The sequence below is a fragment of the Grammomys surdaster genome, unplaced genomic scaffold (assembly GCF_004785775.1).
Source record: "Grammomys surdaster isolate TR1022 unplaced genomic scaffold, NIH_TR_1.0 126118, whole genome shotgun sequence".
NCBI lineage: Eukaryota > Metazoa > Chordata > Mammalia > Rodentia > Muridae > Grammomys > Grammomys surdaster.
Genome location: NW_021620926.1, coordinates 5,787,941 through 5,801,750, shown reverse-complemented (window position 1 = coordinate 5,801,750; position 13,810 = coordinate 5,787,941). Strand labels below are relative to the sequence as shown.

The window sequence follows — 13,810 nt, the reverse complement described above, 5'->3', positions numbered from 1 at the left end:
CACACACACACACACACACACACACACACACACACACACACACACACTGTAGCCCAGGCTGGCGCCTTGAGCTCATGGAGACTACCCTGTCTCTGCCTCTGGAGTGTATACCCACCACACATAGCCTCATGCGGTGTTCTCAGTGCGTTCTCCTGTAGACTGACTGTGATCTAGCCCACAAGATTACGTGTGGCGTTTTTCACTCTGGCATCATGGTGGCATTCAAAAAGCTTCTTATTTTGAACCCATATAGACAAATTCCTGAGAGCCTTTTTCATTTTTTAAATTATACATAATATCTCTACATAGTCCAGGCTAGCCTGAAGCTTTCTGTCTCAGGTTTCATGGGTTATAGAGGCATGTCCCGCTGTGCCCAACTTAGACCTTTTTTCATTTTTTGGGGGGGGGCTTTGTATTAATATAGTGTCTACTTTTCACAGTAGCACCATTTCTTTTTTCTTTTTTCTTTTTTTTTTTTTTTTGGTTTTTCGAGTCAGGCTGTCCTGGAACTTACTCTGAACCAAGCGCTGGCCTCGAACTCAGAAATCCTCCTGCCTCTACCTCCCAAGTGCTGGGATTAAAGGCATGCACCACCACCGCCCGGCTAGTAGCACCATTTCTTATGGAAGAAATGTTTTATAGATGTGCTGCTTTCAACTTTACATTGCTGTTGGCTTTTGACCACTGAGGTCATGGTAAGCATTTGTGATGGCTGAATCTTCGGAACTTGATCAGGTTCATAATGGAATTGAACCTAGTGGGGGGCTGGAGAGACGCTCAGCAGTCAAGAGCACTTGTTGCTCCACAGGGGACCCAGGTTCATTTCCCAACACCCACATGGCTGCTCACAACCATCCCTAACTCCAGTTCCATGGAATCTGACCCCCTCTTCTGAACACCAAGACACAAGGTACATGTGGTGCACAGACACACACACAAAACAAACAAAAACTGGTTATCACATAGATATGTAAGTTAGTAGGAGGACTCAGTAATCAGTGCTGTCATCTAGTCACAGCTCAGTTCTGGGCTGGAGGCATGGCTAACCGCACCTTGCAGAGGACCTGGGTTCAGTCCTCATCCCACACGGCAGCTCACAATCATTTAACTCCAGCTCCGAGGACACCAAGCACACACGTGGTGCACATACATACATACATACATACATACATACATACAGGTAAAGCACTCATACACACAGAGAGAACATGGTCTGTATGGAATGTTGCAGGTGCCTTCCTCCCTCCTTAAGAAATTGTAAGCAACAGTCCACCTTAGGGTTTTTCTTGCTGTAATAAAGACTATGACAAAGACAATTTATGGGAGGGGTTTATTTTATCTTACAATTCCCATGTCGAATCCATCCCAGAGGGCAGTCAGGGCAGGACCTCAAGGCAGAACCTGGAGGGCGTAACTGAGTCAGCGAACATAGAGGGTGAGGGGTGCCCACTAGCCTGTGCCCTGTGGCTTGCATTCCTATCCTACCCAGGGCCATCGCTGACACAGCTGGCCGTCCCCACAGGCCTGCGCACAGTCAGTGTTGTGGAGGATTTTCCCCCTCTCAGATAACTCTAGCTGTGTCAAGTTGACAAAAAATTCCAACCAGAACCAAAGCTAAATAATCTTTCAGAGTCATCCTAAATAGTTCAGTATAGATCTTGTAAATCAAATCCTATAACCCATACACTCCAAAAAAAAAAAAGGATCTATATTACTTTATTATTGAAGGATTTTGTGCCAGTGTCTATAATAAGCTTTTATTTGCTATGTCTAATGAGAGGTTTGATGTACTGCTTGTGACAGAGGAGGAGCTGCAAGTCAGCTTGGAAAGGAATTCAGGGAACAAGGTATTTATCAGAAAACATTCTGTAGCAGAACTGCCCTCTGAGTAGCTCTGCACACAGTATTTAGGGCACCTCTTATCATTCAGCTAAACACTTACAAAAGGTGGCATGTCAGTCTCTGCTGTAATCAGCTGTTAGCACATCTAAATCATTAGGGGTTCTAAAGATCTGGTAAGTTGATGAAGCATAGAACATGCCTCCTCCAAGAATCAGTGCTGACAGAAATGGGATCTGAGGGGACCATTAATATTCTATTCTATCTACACACGATGGTCATCTGGCTGGGACTCTGTATGGGACAGTAGATTAATTGGGCAACTCTTGTTTTGAGATGCCTGCACCTGGAGGGTCCCCAAGATCTACTCATGGCTACAGCAGGAAGGACAGCTCTCTGAAGAAGAAATGGCCCGGACATTCAACTGTGGGGTTGGAGCTGCCCTGGTGGTGTCAAGGGACCAGACAGAGCAGGTTCTACAAGACATTCAGCAGCACCACGAAGACGCCTGGGTGATAGGCAGTGTCGTCGCGTGTCCTGAAGGTGACAGCTCCTTCTTGGCTTTTAGGTTTATAATCTTGAATATAACTCAGCTCTCTGCCTGTCGAGCTCTATACCCTTTCTTCCAGCCACTGCCATGGCATCTGTCTTTACCCAGATGCATTATGGGTCGTCTACTCTGGTGCCAGAACACAAGTGTTTCTTCCACTGTGGAACTTTGACATCTCTGGGTAGTATTCACACGCACTCCCACACCGCACAGGATTCTTTTCCAGGATGAAGTCACTACACAGAACACATCATGGTTCTGCCTAGAGGTTTAGCTCAACCCAAGCATTAGTGAGTGAGCACCCTAACCAGTTTTCTGTATTGGTCAGAACTCATCAGAATTTGACAGGGTGGCAGACAGAGCCATTCATATAGCTAACAATGATGTCGGCACACCTTGCTTCTGTCTGTCTACTCTATGCTGTGTAGGTTTTCCTTACAGGCACGTTCTCCCAGGGCTGCACAGTTACATCCTTCAGCTTACACTGTAGTAAGAAGTCCTCCCTTTCTCAAAACAGCATCCTATGTCAGTCTTGATGGCCTTGCTGGGTCACAAGCCTCCCACAGAGCCAGGCTTGTGTAGCACTATGTGAGTGACTCATCGGGAAGGTTGACAGGTTGTGGAGAACACGGGCAGGAATTATTTTATGTAGCTGTGCTTTAGAGTGCTGATGCATTCTACATACAGTGGCTCCTAGCTGAGGTAGTAATTACATATGTTCACCTTCAGTGTGTTTTTAAAAGTGAGAAGTGGTATATGTTATTAACCTGGTATTTTAGTTCCTGTATATTTTACTTTCAGCATAAAATACAATCTAAAGTGTTCTTTTGATGTTTCTCTATTATTCCTATTAATTCATAGTTGTTCTTATTCATGCATACAATTGAAATGAAGACTCCCCTCGTGTCAGAGTTAAGAATCTGATTGAAACCATACAAACAAATGGGTCAGTGATGGCAAATGGCTTCCTGAGAAGTAATTTCCCTGTCCAACAAAAGAAGGCAAGAGTGGCTGTCCTAATATCTGGAACAGGTAAAGCATGGCTTCGCCTCACCATCGCTCACACAGATGGGCTGGGGAGGAACTTGGATAATAAACAAGCTCTAGAAGAACCTGGGATCAAAATAGGGGATGTGGGCCGGGCGGTGGTGGCGCACGCCTTTAATCCCAGCACTTGGGAGGCAGAGGCAGGCGGATTTCTGAGTTCGAGAGTTCGAGGCTAGCCTGGTCTACAGAGTGAGTTCCAGGACAGCCAGGGCTACACAGAGAAACCCTGTCTCGAAAAACCAAAAAAAAAAAAAATAGGGGATGTGGGACAAATGGCTAAGAGAAAGTAAAATAGAAAGGACAGCCTGGTGGTGCAGCCTTCAATCTTAGCACTTGGGAAGCAGAGGCAGGCAGATTGCTGAGTTCAATGCCAGCCTAGTCTACATTGTGAGTTCCAGGCCAAACAGGACTACACAATGAGACCCTGCCTCCAAACTGCAGTTGAGGACACTTGCTGCTCTTGCAGAGGACCTAGCTTTTATTTCCAGCACCCACACAGTGATTCACAACTATCCCTAACTCCAGGGCATCTAATGCCCTCCTCTGAAGTCTGGGCAGCAGGAAAACGTGGTGCATATACATTCATGCAGGCAAACCACTCCCGTACATAAAATAAACATAACAAAAACGAAAGGACAAGGATCCCACCTCTTTTGTGTCTCGATAGGTAGAAACGCTTAAAAACTGAAGTAATAATTATATGTGTTCACCTTCAGTATGTCCTTAAGTGTGAGAAATGACAAATGTTATTAACCTGGTATTTTTGCCCTTATATGTCTTACTTTGAGAATAAAATATAATATTCTAAAATTGTCTTTTATTAAAAGTAAGACCTGGGTAGGAGAACAGTTTGTTCTGTTGGCTACTGTGGCGACTTTGCTGTTTGCTTTCAGAATCACCATGTAATCCAGGCTGGCCTCAGCCTTCCTAGTGCGGGGATTTAGTGGGGGGACACCACACCCAGCTGGTTTTTCCCACAAGCAGCACTGCCCTGAACAGGGTGTTGTCAGAGGCACCTGAGCATGTCTTTAGACAATGGACCCGTGCCCTGTCTGTCTGCCCTGCTGAGTGCTCTTACAGTTTGAATATATTTTAGGCCCAAGGTTATGATAAAGCAAAGAGGCCGCTGTGAGGAGCAAGGGTGTCTGTCGTGAGGAGGACGAGCTCTCAGGAGTGTCGGCTCACTTGCTTTTCTGCTTTTTCAGGGTCAAACCTCCAGGCGCTCATCGACAGCACTCGGGATCCCAAAAGCTCCTCACACATTGTTCTTGTCATCTCCAACAAAGCTGCTGTAGCTGGCTTAGACCGAGCAGAGCGAGCCGGTATTCCCACCAGGGTGAGTGACAGCAGAAAAGGTCTTCCTGCAGGCTGCGCCTGGCAGACCAGTGCTTTGCTTGCTTAGTGACAGACACTCAGCCTGGAGGCTCAGATGTAACACTGTGCCCACACCTCCAACTCCTGCGGGCTGTACTTGGCCTCTGCTCTCACGAAGTTGCAAATGGTTGTGTAATCGTGGAACTTCCCAATTCAGGGTGGGTGCTGGTTTGCTTTTCTACTGCATCCTGCCTGTTCCTCAGCCATCCTCTTGTGGATACAGCTGATGTGTAGTCTCTGCGAGGTTGTGTTTAAATTATGGTTAATCCACTGAAATAGACTATTTACTTTTCCCTGTTACAGGTAATTAATCATAAATTATATAAAAATCGTGTTGAATTTGACAACGCAGTTGACTGCGTCCTGGAAGAGTTTTCCATAGACATCGTCTGTCTCGCTGGATTCATGAGGATTCTCTCTGGCCCCTTTGTCAGAAAATGGGATGGTAAGCAAACGTTCCCACACTCAAGGGTGTTAACATGGGGTAACTAGTTCCGTTGGCTTTGATAGAAAATGCCCAGGTCACTCAGCTGTTGGACTGGCTGTCACTAATCACTGTCTCCATTACTGCAAAGACACACTTTACTGTCAGTAGAATCGGGAAGTCAACAAAAAGTGAGGCTCAGTCCACACCTGTAACCCCAACGTCCTGTAGCTGAGGCAGGAGGCCAGCATGATTATATAGGACATACTCTCTCAAAAGGAGAAAAAAATGAGGAGGAAGATCCCAAGATGAAGAGAGAGCTGGGCAGAGATCAGCCTTGATCTTTTGTAATCAGTTTAAGGCCAAGACCCTGTCTCAAAATCCAAGAGCTAGCAGCTGGAGGGATTCTGTGGTTGAGAGCACGTGTTGCTCTTGCAGAGGAACTGAGTTCAGTTCCCAGCACCATCCACAGACAGCTCACAACCATCTATAACTCCATTTCCAGGAGACCCAACACCTTCTTCTGGTCTCTTCAGGCCCCAGGCACAATTTTGGTGCACAGGCATACATGCAAACAAAACACTCGTAATAAAATATTAGAGAACAGCAATAGCTGGGGGGTTAGATCTGTGATAGAGCCCTTACCTGCCTAGCATGTGTCAGGCCCTGGTGCCACAAAAAGAAATGAGGCCCATGCTCTCCTGTATAACATGCAGAAGATGACAAGGAAGGTGGTGTTGCTAAAAATGCACAGTATCTACAGTCGCTTGTTTCCTTTTCCCTTGCACTTTATGTACTTCATGAGCATGGAGCAGGGGTCACCTCAGCATGCTGTGGTAGTAAGAGGACACTTTGTGGGATTAGGTGCCTCATTCCACTGCGTGTGCCCTGGGGATTGCACGCAGATCATCAGGCATGGTGGTGGGGGCCCTGTACCCCTGTCAGCCATCTTGCCAGCCCTGTTCTCTTCCTAAGACCTCTGACTGCAGCCTATTGTGGTCATTGGTCTGCACATAGACATAGTGGGCACCTTCCCTCCAGAGTTTATTTCCTAAGGTAAATGTAGTTATCATTTGTTCCTTTAGCAGAGTAAACAGATCCAAGATTTCTGACTGCTGCTTTTTTGTTTTTTAGGGAAAATGCTCAACATCCACCCATCATTGCTCCCTTCTTTTAAGGGTTCGAACGCTCATGAGCAAGTCCTGGAAGCTGGAGTCACAATTACTGGGTGTACTGTACACTTTGTGGCTGTGAGTATATCTATTCCTACCTAATGTCTGGATGCAGTCTACACTGGCTAGAAAGCAAGGTTGGAAACATTTGCTTCCTTTTCCAGGAAGATGTAGATGCCGGACAAATCATCCTGCAGGAAGCTGTCCCTGTGCAGAGGGGTGACACTGTTGCTACGCTCTCTGAACGAGTCAAAGTAGCAGAACATAAGATCTTTCCTGCAGCCCTCCAGCTGGTGGCCAGTGGAGCTGTGCAGCTGGGAGAAGATGGCAAGATCCACTGGGCCAAAGAACCATGACTCGTCCTGATGAAGGAGTGCACCCAGTGCTAAGAGAGAGAAGCAGGGCTTCACTAGGTGCCTTTTCATCGTGGCCATGGCCAAACTGAAATACCTGCTCGCAAAAAGACTTTAATCCTAACCCACTGTCATTTTTTAATAAATAGGTTCATTAAAAACAAAACTTAGCATTTTTTAAAGACATCCAGAAGTAGGAAGGCCTAGGCTGCCAGCATACTGGGCACATAGGAACCCAGGCAAGATCTCCACACTTACTGGTTACCATGCTTTTCTGCTCCCAGAGACTGCTCCCACACTCAGCCCAAAGCCAGCCAGCCACCCTTGAACTGCTGAGCAGCTGATGTGGTATGACAAGAGTCCAGCCGGCACAACTGGATTCCTCACCTACAGGGACCTAGAGACCATGTTGAAACCTCTCAAGCTTTAAATTCAAAACAACAGCAGATCCTTAAACTGTAGCCTTAAAAGAGGAAGATAAGAAATCCAGGATATAGCCGGGCGGTGGTGGTGCACGCCTTTAATCCCAGCACTTGGGAGGCAGAGGCAGGCGGATTTCTGAGTTCGAGGCTAGCCTGGTCTACAGAGTGAGTTTCAGGACAGCCAGAACTACAATGAGAAACCCTGTCTCGAAAAACCAAAAAAAAAAAAGAAAAGAAAAGAAAAAGAAATCCAGGATATGGTAAAGCAGGCCTTTAATCCCAGCACACAGGAGGCAGGCAGATCTCTGTAAGTTCAAGGCCAGCTTGGTCTACAGATAAGAGTTCCAGGACAGCCAGGGCTACACAGAGAAACCCTATCTCAAGAGAGAGAAAAAAAGAAGTATAATGTGGAGGAGGGAAAGCGGCCCAGCACCAACAGCAGCAGAGACCTGCTGTGCCGATGGACACTGACTGCTGCCTCGGAGGAGGCAGGTGGGGTTGCCAGGCCTGTGCCACTCACCATCGCAGCTTTTCCCTTTGTCTAGTAAGTAACCACCGGCAGATGGGTCTGCTTGTCTAAAACAGTAGACTAGGTCTGCAGTCATCAGCAGTTAGGCTGCTGCCCTGTACAGTCGAGGGGACAGTTGGCAGACGGGAAGGAAATTCTACAGGTTAGTGAAACCACATATATAGAAACCGGCTACTAGAAGTCAGTGTGAACCTATAATCTGGAGGTTAGAATGTTCGGTTTGGTCTTCAGTACTGCAAGATTAACAACGGAGTACATTAATGTTCTGACTCTTTATTTCAAGCTAATCTTACTCCTCTCTTCCCTCCCCCCACTTTTTTTTAAGTACTAGCCTTCTCGTGCAGTAGCTGATACCATGTCTCCAGAGAAGAATCCATGCGTCTGGAATGTCTGGTGGCCGGAAACCATAATACACCTTAGACTAGCGGAGGTGATAATAGAAGGGGGAGTCAGAAGAGCATGCTGCCATACCCCTTCCCAGGGAAAGAGGAAACAATGCCTTTCCCCTGGGTCCCAAACCCAGGCTACATTCTGCCAAAGCTCACACTGGGGAAACAGTGGATGCATCACTGAACTTCTTACAGAACACAGGTGTGCATGCTCCTCCTCCAACCTTCAGGCTTGAAGGTTGTTCCTATAACTGCATAGACAGAGCCTCCTGCATTGCCTACCCTGACCTATATACCCAAGCCCCTCCCTCAGCCGCTGGCAGTTAAGGCAGATTTGCATAAAACAGGTGGGAGCAATGGACACAGGTGAAGGTTGTGCAGAATCAGCAAGCCCAGATGATGGGTTAACCCTTTCCAGGTAGCACTGCCAAACTCCCACAACAGCGGTTGCTTGGCTCCCTTTGGTGGTCACAACAGAATACTATTTAGACACATTGAATATGAGTGGCTATTGAAAGATGCTATATTAAGTTGGCCTTCAAATACTACATTGTCATTAGAAGAAGTCATCAAGTGCTCTGGAACTGAGTTACAGACAGTTGTGGGCCATCATGTGGGTTCTGGGATTAGAAGAGCAGCCAATGCTTTTAACTGCCAAGCCACCTCTCCGGCCGCCACATTTACTATTCACTAGTATCTGACTTTACAAAGGAGTATCTCATTTAAGGTACATAGACGGTGACATCAATAGGGTTCCCAACCCACGTATGAAAATTCCTAAGTCATCGCTTTTGTCTTCAAAACAATCAAGGGGGAACTTGAGAAGTGAATAAGCCCATAGAGCCTTCTGGGAAGCCCAGGTTCAGTCCTCAGGACTCACGGCTCACAACTGCCTCTAACCCTATCTGATACAAAGGCATGCATGCAGCCAAAACGCCCATACACATAAAGTATAAATAAATAAAAAGGACTGGAGAGTTGCCTCAGTGGTTCGGAGCGCTGGGTTCGATTCCCAACACCCACATGGAACCTCACAACTGTCTGTAACTCCAGAACACTCTAATCCCCATGAGAATGGCACATACGTGGTCCAAAGACATACATGCAGGCAAATCATCCATACACATAAAGCATACACAAATAAATAAATCAAGAAATTGCACTGGAGAGATGGTTCAGTGGTTAAGAGCACTGGCTGCTCTTCCAGAGGTCCTGAGTTCAATTCCCAGCAACCACATGGTGGCTCACAACCATCTGTAATGGGGTCTGATGCTCTCTTCTGGTGTGTCTGAAGACAGCATCAGTGTACTCACACATATAAAATAAATAAATAAATCTTATGCCGGGCAGTGGTGGCGCACACCTTTAATCCCAGCACTTGGGAGGCAGAGGCAGATTTCTGAGTTCAAGGCCAGCCTGTTCTACAGAGTGAGTTCCAGGACAGCCAGAGCTATACAGAGAAACCTTGTCTCGAAAAAAAAAAGAAAAGAAAGAAAGAAAGAAAGAAAGAAAGAAAGAAAGAAAGAAAGAAAGAAAGGAAAGAAAGAAAGAAAGAAAGAAAGAAAGAAAGAAAGAAAGAAAGAAAGAGAAATTGCTCTACAAGGTGTGGGGGGAACTATGTTTAATTCCATCAGTGATTGAACTTAAAACCAAAAACCTCTCATTTTTTCCCTCCCCTTCCAATGTTTGGCCATGTGCGGTGCTCGATGGGGTGAGGTATAGTACAGTTGGCAGAGCCCTGAGAGAGCTTGCCTTGCATGCATAAACCCTTGGTTTTATAGCCCCAACATTCCATAAACAAGAGCAATTTTACTGTGCAATCCCAGCACCTGGAAAATGGAAGCGTGGATGATGTGTAACTCCTCTACTATATAGTACGTGTGAGGCCAGCCTGGGCTAAGAGAGACAGTGTGTCAAAAAGACAACAATAACCATCCAACCAAACAAAGCTTAGCTGCAGGAAAAACCATCTTTCTAGGCTTAAAGAAGCCTACTGATGGTACAGGTGTCCCACAGAGGCAAACAGCCTAATATTCCTCCATCTAAATCAATTTATTGAGGTCAGTGCTCTCCAAATCACTCCAAATACACGCTGGAGTCACAAATATCAGAAGCCATAACACCTCTCAGGCTCTAATGCCACTATGCCGCACCTGCCAGAGAACTACACTTCCCACAATCCAAATCGGCCGAACCCTGCCCTCGAAAGCGGGTAGAGGTGGGGCCTGTCGCCCCCGGTACGACAACGGGCGTCCAGAGGTGTCTGTCCTCTGTTCCATGGGGGATGGTTCTATAAGAAAGAGACCTGTGTCCCCTGGTGAGGGAGGCTGCCTGTGGTAGTAAGGTATGATGAAGGGCTCCGAAGTGTAACGCGGTAGAGGGTACAGTAGCCGAGGCCGGGACGGAGCGGGTCGAGCGTGCTGCGCAGAGGTGCAGCTTGAGCTTCCAGCCTCTGAGCCCCCATCGGGTCTGTGAAGGTGAGTAGGGGGTACAGCGGACAGACACTCTTCTGAGACACCCCTCACCATGGTGAACATAACCACCAGCATCCCAGACAACTCTAAAATCCACTGACCCCTATGTTGTGACTTCAGGGCTACCATGACTTCTAAAACGCACCTTACATCCAAACGACCAGTAATTCTCCACTATTCGTTGTCTTTCGTCAGTGTTCAGTATCTTTCACCACAGGCCCATGCGTTTTTAAATATAGCAAAAGCTCTCTCACCTTTTATCTCCTTTCCTTGTCCCAGCACTTAGCAAATAGTGGAGTGCATAGCTTAAAGTCATTTAAGCTATGCACTCTTGACTCTCTGTCCCATCTAGTTCACACTGATCTGTATGGTCCCTGTTTGAGAAGTAAGGTATGCAGCAAGTAGATACTTGGAAATGGTGACGACCATGCTACACTCTATGCAAAACAAAACAACAACAACACAAATTGCACTCAGGGAAATGTGTAATTTGCTGGGTATAGCTAAGCCAAGTGTGGGACTTGGACGCTCGCCTTTAGTTCCAGTTTTAGTTTAGTTGAGGAGACAGAGGCAGGCTGGCCTCTGTGAGTTCAAGTCCAGCCTGGTTTACATAGTGAGTTTCAGGACAGCCAGGGCTATGTAGAGAGACCTATCTCAAAAAACAAACAAACAAACAAACAAACAAAAAGCTGTTAAACCTTACTGTGCCCCAAACCTAACCATTTATCGTATCTTGTAATGTAATTTGGTTAGCCTTAAGAGTTGCTTAACCTTCTGGACCCATTTTCTTATAAAATGAGAGTTCTAATAACTTTCTAGATCTAAAATTCTGTGCATTGGACCTGGGCAGTGGTATGCACGCCTTTAATCCCAGAACACGGGAGGCAGGGGCAGGTGGCTCTCTCTTGTGTTCGAAGCCAGCCTGATCTCCAAAGTGAGTCCAGAGCAACCGGGGATATACACACAGAGAAACCCTGTCTTCGAGTAGTAGAATTCAGGTCATGTCACTCTATGTAATAGCCAAACAGCACTGTTCATTTTCTAGCTGCACCAGGAAAAGTCATAGATATTTATATATTTTTGTTTAGCAACATTGTTACAAAGAACCAACTTTCTTTTTTATATGCATACGGTGTTTTGCCTGTACTGTGGCTGTTCACCATATGTATCCAATGCCTGAGGAGGCCAGAAAGACCCTCTGGAACTGGAGTGAGGGACATATGTTAGCTGCCATGTGGGTGCTGGGAACCAAACCTCAGTCCACTCTCTTGCCCCCAAGAGTCATACCCTTACTTGGTTATTGATAGAAAGAAAATAGTACAAGTGTATCCAACTGCTTGTTGCTGTTTTGTAGATCACTGTTAAGAAGAATTCCAGACACAATGATAAACACAGCGTGCATGAAGACGGCTCGGATCCTGACACTACATCTAACAAATGCTTCCTTGATTCCTCCTGCGGTAAAAATACTTCCAGATCCTGGATCTAGGATGATATCAACCAATAAGTCCAAGAAGCTCAGAGAATATTACAGGCTGCTGAATCTAGAGGAAGGATGCTCTGTAGACGACGTCAGGGACTCTTTTCATAAGCTTGCCAAGCAGTACCATCCAGACAGTGGCTCTACTGATGCTGATTCTGCAACATTTATAAAGATTGAAGAGGCTTACAGGAATGTGCTGTCCCATGTGATAAAACAGATGCAAGCCAGACAGAGTAAAGCTGAAGACGCAGAAGAAGAAGAAAAATCCAAATATAATACACCTCAGCACCGACATTACTTAAGCTTCGAAGGTGTTGGCTTTGGGACTCCAAGTCAGCGAGAGAAACAGTACAGACAGTTTAGGGCGGACCGCGCGACGGAGCAGGTGATGGAGTATCAAAGGCAGAAGCTTCAGAGGGAGTACTTCACCAATAGCATAACTGTCAAAGACGTCAGGCAGAGCAAAGAACAGAAGATAACTCAAGCCATAGAGCGGCTGGTGGAGGACCTCATTCAGGAATCCATGGCAAAAGGAGACTTTGACAATCTCAGCGGGAAAGGGAAACCTCTGAAGAAGTTCTCTGGCTGCTCATATATTGATCCCATGACTCACAACCTAAACCGAATATTGATAGATAATGGGTACCAACCAGAGTGGATTCTGATGCAGAAGGAAATTAAGGATACCATCGAGCAACTCCGAGAAGCACTTTTAGTGTCTAGGAAGAAGCTTGGGAACCCTCTGTCACCAGGAGAACAGAAACAGTGGGCCCAAGTGTGTGAGCAGTTTCAAGAAAACATACGAAAGCTAAACAAGCGAATTAGTGATTTCAACTTGATTGTTCCCATTCTAACCAGGCAGAAAGTCCATTTTGATGCACAGAAAGAAATCATCAGAGTACAAGAAATGTACAGAGCCTTCATAGAAGCAAGAGAAGTCACAGAAGCAAAACAAACTGACATTAGCCAGGGAGAAGAGAAAGCACCCAGAGTCAAGACAGGCTTTCTAAACTGGCTGAATCTGTGGAAATTTATTAAAATATGACTGTTTTGACATTCACGATCATTTCCTGCTCTGGTCAATTTTGAGTTGCTTTGACATCAGACATAGAACCCGAAATTGATTGTCGTGTCCTAGGGACTTGAGAAGGATGTATGTGCCTTTGTAGTTTTCACAGAACTAATCCCACCCTGGTGATAGATGAGAGACTTGGGTGAGTACTGCTGTAATGATGTAGTAAGGCAGACCCTGTCCCTGAAGGAGCAGGCTCCCATGCCAGGCTTCAGGTGTCGGCCCCTAGGACTGAAGCACAAACCCGAGGCCCACACAGGGCCTTCCAGAAACCTCAGAGCTCTCTGAAACACTAGGAACTTATAGGTAGTCACTGCTTGATGTTTCTTTCTATTTTTTTTTTCTGGTTTTTCAAGACGAGGTTTCTCTGTGTAGCCCTGGCTGTCCTGGAACTCACTTTGTAGATCAGACTGGCCTTGAACTCAGAAATCCGCCTGCCTCTCCCTCCCAAGTGCTGGGATTAAAGGCATGTGCCACCACTGCCCAGCTGTTTGATGTTTCTAAGCATAAGTATTTGAGCAGCAATGAAACCAAAAAATGTGATTTTAAAACACAAAACTGAAGAATGAGATTGAACCAACTACAATCTCCTCCAAATGAAATCTTAAAATCTCAAAAGAACAAAGAAAGGAAGAAAGGAAGGAAGGAAGGAAGGAAGGAAGGAAGGAAGGAAGGAAGGAAG

General features: G+C 46.1%; 2 protein-coding genes across 4 annotated transcripts in view; both read left to right on the top strand.

The window, feature by feature from the left end:
• The window catches only part of Gart (phosphoribosylglycinamide formyltransferase, phosphoribosylglycinamide synthetase, phosphoribosylaminoimidazole synthetase), a 26,692-nt gene extending 19,767 nt beyond the window's left edge, over positions 1-6,925 (top strand). For both annotated transcript variants that reach the window (XM_028756382.1, XM_028756384.1), the window contains exons 17-22: positions 2,176-2,382; positions 3,284-3,421; positions 4,642-4,772; positions 5,114-5,255; positions 6,369-6,484; positions 6,571-6,925. In XM_028756382.1, coding sequence (XP_028612215.1) covers positions 2,176-2,382; positions 3,284-3,421; positions 4,642-4,772; positions 5,114-5,255; positions 6,369-6,484; positions 6,571-6,762 — 926 coding nt within the window. In that variant the 3' untranslated portion in view covers positions 6,763-6,925. The remainder of the gene's footprint in view (positions 1-2,175; positions 2,383-3,283; positions 3,422-4,641; positions 4,773-5,113; positions 5,256-6,368; positions 6,485-6,570) is intronic.
• A 3,403-nt stretch (positions 6,926-10,328) lies between these two features.
• Positions 10,329-13,122, top strand: Dnajc28 (DnaJ heat shock protein family (Hsp40) member C28). Of its 2 annotated transcripts, none has more exons than XM_028756401.1 (2): positions 10,329-10,443; positions 11,928-13,122. In XM_028756401.1, exon 2 carries the CDS (start codon positions 11,956-11,958, stop codon positions 13,099-13,101), a length of 1,146 nt encoding a protein of 381 aa, XP_028612234.1. In that variant the 5' UTR covers positions 10,329-10,443; positions 11,928-11,955; the 3' UTR covers positions 13,102-13,122. The 2 variants fall into 2 exon arrangements, with proteins under 2 accessions (XP_028612234.1, XP_028612233.1); XM_028756400.1 differs by having other exon boundaries at positions 10,329-10,576.
• Positions 13,123-13,810: the final 688 nt, after the last annotated feature.

Coding starts and splice junctions, on each gene's coding strand:
- Dnajc28 (XM_028756401.1), top strand. CDS start 11,956: ATGATAAACACAGCGTGCATGAAGACGGCTCGGATCCTGACACTACAT.